Source organism: Anguilla anguilla, chromosome 13 (assembly GCF_013347855.1).
Source record: "Anguilla anguilla isolate fAngAng1 chromosome 13, fAngAng1.pri, whole genome shotgun sequence".
Taxonomy (NCBI): Eukaryota; Metazoa; Chordata; class Actinopteri; order Anguilliformes; family Anguillidae; genus Anguilla; species Anguilla anguilla.
In genome coordinates this window covers 6173021-6177224 of record NC_049213.1, presented here as the reverse complement: position 1 = coordinate 6177224, position 4204 = coordinate 6173021, and the positions used below count along the sequence as shown (strand labels likewise).

General features: G+C 44.7%; 1 protein-coding gene across 1 annotated transcript; it reads left to right on the top strand.

The window, feature by feature from the left end:
- The first annotated feature begins 572 nt into the window (after positions 1–572).
- On the top strand, positions 573–4204 carry ccnq (cyclin Q). The gene is made up of 5 exons (XM_035386836.1): positions 573–795; positions 2144–2327; positions 2684–2816; positions 3399–3617; positions 4108–4204. The coding sequence occupies exons 1-5, from the start codon at positions 669–671 to the stop codon at positions 4195–4197; spliced, it is 753 nt and encodes a 250-aa protein (XP_035242727.1). The 5' UTR covers positions 573–668; the 3' UTR covers positions 4198–4204.

The window sequence follows — 4204 nt, the reverse complement described above, 5'->3', positions numbered from 1 at the left end:
AATTAAACTCCAAAATCTGCGTTGCGATTCAGTCTGTTAGACAACATTATGCCAGTCGTATAGATACTGGCGGAAGATAATGACTTCCTCACGCAAGGTATCTATTTTCTTTAAGTCAAAAACGGTTCACATTAACCACTATGCCTGTACGATAACTGCTTTTTATGTAGGCTACTGTAGCTACCCTGCAATGCCAATTCTAAATGAATGTTAGCTAGTCCTAAAGATCCTTTACCTACATACAAACAATTAGTAGGTCTGGTGTGTACAACAGTCAATTAAAAATACTTTAAGTTACTTGAAAGGATTTAGGAAACATTGGGTAGCATTGCTTTGGAATACAACTTGTTTCATTTGTCTGAGCTAAGATAGGCAATATTGTTGCATGTAACTTGGTACATTTTTTATTGACAGTATGCACATGTATGTGTATGTGTGAGTAACTTGGCATTCTTGTACGTAGAAAACGTGTTTTTCATCAGATGTATACTTACGTTCTCAATTATAAATAGCTCTTATTGTGAAATAAAAACTCCGAAAGGCAGATCGGAAGTCATAAACCGGAAGTTCCCTTTGGTCTCACACATAGAACTGTGGGTTCGCTCGAATCGCTTCACACATTTCTCGGGTGTGCTCGGTTTGTCTTTACGGATTCCAGAGTTTGTGATATGGAAGCAGTAGAGCAGCCACGCATCATGGCATCAGATAGACATGTTATTGATCAACCCACTGAATCTGACTGCAGCGCGGACATGAATACACATTTTGTTGTTTGTAGGTTCATCATGGAAACAGGCAAGTTATTCGTATTTGATGCAGCTAGTTAGCAGTAAGCTAGCTAGTATAACCGAGATATACGTAGGCACTCTAGGTGAAAAAGAAAAATTCAACTTGGTAACATGTACTCTATGTTTTGCAGTCCATGCGCTAAGTTTTACCATTCGTACCCTGGAACTAAAAAAATCCGCGCTCACAGTTTTTTAGTCCGTACGTTCAGTTTTTCAAGTGCACACGGGTTTGTAATAGTGACTAGTAATAGGAGCTTTTTGTAAAATGAAATAGCTAAACAGCTAACATAGTTTGTATGTAGCTGGTTAAAAGTTAGCTCCAAAACAGAAATGATCGTTACTTAGCAGAATGACACGCTATGCAGTCTATTAAACAGTATTGATAAAATTGTTGTCTTGTTTGGTGAATTATTAAAAGGTGTGTATAGACACCGTTTTATAAAAGCGATATGGCACTCGATCCGCTGTTATACCATGAATATAACCACTGGTCAAAGCGCAGACTCAGAACTTTTATTAAAGGGTATTCTTATACATTTTGGTTTCACCATGTAGTAATTACAGCACTTTTTATACGAAGGCCCCCATTTCAGTGTTTTAGACAAATTAACATAATGTCAAATAAAAGAGTCATGTTTTGTATTTGGTTCCATATCCTTTGCATGTCATGACTTCCTGATATCTGTGACCTATCTTATTGTCAGGTTGTCCTACAAGCGATACAATAACTCTTTGCATTTGAATGGATCTCTATGTGAATTGGTGGGTGGGACTAGATTCAGCTGTAAATTATGCTGATACAGTATTGAACACATTTGTTGGCTAAATGGCTTTAAGTCATCAAGGGTCCAAGCTATCAAATGAGCCTCAAACCACCATGCTGCTCCAGATATGCAGTAGATACTACAAGCATTGTTTCTCCTGAATATTTTTTCATTGAATTCAGCGGGAAAATTAATCATGAGAAACAATGCTTGTAGTATCTACTACATATGTTGTGGCTGATCGGTGTAGCTATGATGCTTCATGCTGGCTCTTCTGCAACGAACCCTTTATTTACCAATGGATGTAACATGGCAAACCTTGCACTCAGGACTGACATAGTCATCCTTTGGCTGCAGCATCATCAACAATTATGTCCTTAATAAGAATATTTCACCCTATGTACACTACATGGCCAAAAGTGTGTGGGCACCATGAAAAACACCCCCAGACACTTTTGGTCATATAGTGTATGTTTGTATAGTGCATTATAGCATGATTAGCTAGAAAGCTAGATGGAAAAGAGCTAAACTTACACATTTAGTAGAACTAACAAGAAATGTGTACATTTTTCTCCTGATTGATTCTTTTAGGAGTGAAACTCGGAATGCAATCAGTCCCCATAGCAACGGCATGCTCGCTGTACCATCGTTTCTTCCAGTCGGCCAGTTTACGGGTCTACGAGCCCTTCCTGGTGGCCATGTCTGCCATCTACCTGGCCGGCAAGGTGGAGGAACAGCACCTGAGAACAAGGGACATCATCAATGTCTCTCACAAGTAAGCTTTTCCCGCAAACGTGGAACGCTTGGGTCTATTTTAAAAAGGTTATGTATGTTTAAATAGGGTTTTTTACATTTCAAGAACTGTTAATAATACAAAGTTATTTTTTTAACTGGTTTTCCTTGCTCTCTGTCTCCTTTTTTCTTTTTTTCTCCTGTGTTTCTCTCTCTCCTTTCCCCTGCTCTCTCCCCACCCTCTCCCTCCCTCTTTCTCTCTCACTTCCTACTTGCCCATGTCTCTCCCTTCCCACATCCTCCCTCTCTTTCTGCTCCTCACCCCTCCCATTCTCTCCCTCTCCCCCCTCTCTCTATCTCCCATCCCCTCACCCCCCTATCTCCCTCCCTCCCTCTCAGGTACTTTGAGGTGGACAGTGAGCCCTTGGAGCTGAACAGTCAGTTTTGGGAGCTGAGGGACAGTGTGGTTCAGTGTGAGCTCCTCATTCTTCGCCAGCTCAACTTTCAGGTCTCCTTCCAACACCCCCACAAGGTGCCTGCCCGCTCGCGTATTTTCTTCTCAAGCGGACGATCGTGATAACGTTGTGCTTTTTTGTCATCTCGGGGCACATAATGAAGGGAAACGCATCATAGCCACCACCAATGCGCAGCACTTCCCCTGGTGATGTACGGTGGCCATTTTGTGCCAGAACACTGGTGGAGAGGGAGCGTAGTTACACTGGGGGATGATTAGGGCATATGTGCTGTGTCTGCAGTATTACACGTGCGCACTCATTTTTTACAGGTTCAGGTTTTTCTCTCAGGTTTGTAATCAGCAGTTTGCCTCAAGGTGCCAAAGCTACAGGAGAGAAGGTGACTGTTCTGTTTTAATCAGGAAAAACTGATTTTCAGACCCTAAAGGCCTCAAGTAGAGGCAGAGGAATTGTATATGTCATAGACACACACGCACGCACACACACACACACACACAATCTCTAGCACTTTACCAGCTGACAGCAGGAGAGAATGTTCTGGAACGAAGCCTGTAAAATGAGGAAAGATAAGGGGCCCCGTGTCGCTGGGGCCTTTATCGACGGGGCCGCTCCCTCGGCGTGTTTTTGTGGTCCCCCCGCAGTACCTCCTGCACTACCTGCTGTCTCTGAAGGCCCTGCTGAACAGGCACGCCTGGTCCCGCACGCCCATCTGCGAGACGGCCTGGGCCCTGCTCCGGGACAGCTACCACGGGCCCCTGTGCGTGGAGCACGACCCCCAGCACCTGGCCGTGGCCGTGCTGCACCTGGCGCTGCAGGCCTACGGCGTGGAGCTCCCCCAGGGGGAGGCGGAGTGGTGGCAGGTCAGTCAGTCAGGGAGGGAGGGAGGGAGGGAGGTAGTGTGTGTGTGTGTGTATGAATGAGAGAGTATATGTGTGTGTGAGAGAGAGAGAGCATGTGTGTGTGCGTCTGTGTGTGTGCACACGCGCGTGGTGTGTGAGTATATGAGTGTGTGTGTGTGTGTGTGTGTGTGTGTGTGAGAGAAAGAGTATGTGTGTGAGTTTGTCTGTGTGTGTGAGACGTGTGCATGTGTGTGTGTGCATGTGCTTGTGTGAGAGAGTATATGTCTGTGTGTGCATGTGTGTGTTTGTGTGCATGCGCGTGTATGCGTGTGTGTGCGTGCGTGCGCGCGCGTGGTGTGTGTGTGCGGTTGTGTCTGCGCGTTTATGTGTGTTCAAAGTTTTGGATTGTACCCAAAATGCTGTTTGAGTACAGCATTTCTCGTGTACATTGTTCATTTAGCAATGATGGAGACATAACTTTGCCCCCCCCCCCTCCCCCGAACACACACAGGTTTTTTGTGAAGACATCACAAAATCCACTATTGATACCATCATCTCCAAGCTCCTGGAGCTCTATGACATGGAAGCCAAGTGTACTTGATGCTCAG

Coding starts and splice junctions, on each gene's coding strand:
- ccnq (XM_035386836.1), top strand. CDS start 669: ATGGAAGCAGTAGAGCAGCCACGCATCATGGCATCAGATAGACATGTT. Junction 2,328..2,683: donor ATCATCAATGTCTCTCACAA/GTAAGCTTTTCC, acceptor CCTCCCTCTCAG/GTACTTTGAGGTGGACAGTG. Junction 3,618..4,107: donor GGGAGGCGGAGTGGTGGCAG/GTCAGTCAGTCA, acceptor GAACACACACAG/GTTTTTTGTGAAGACATCAC.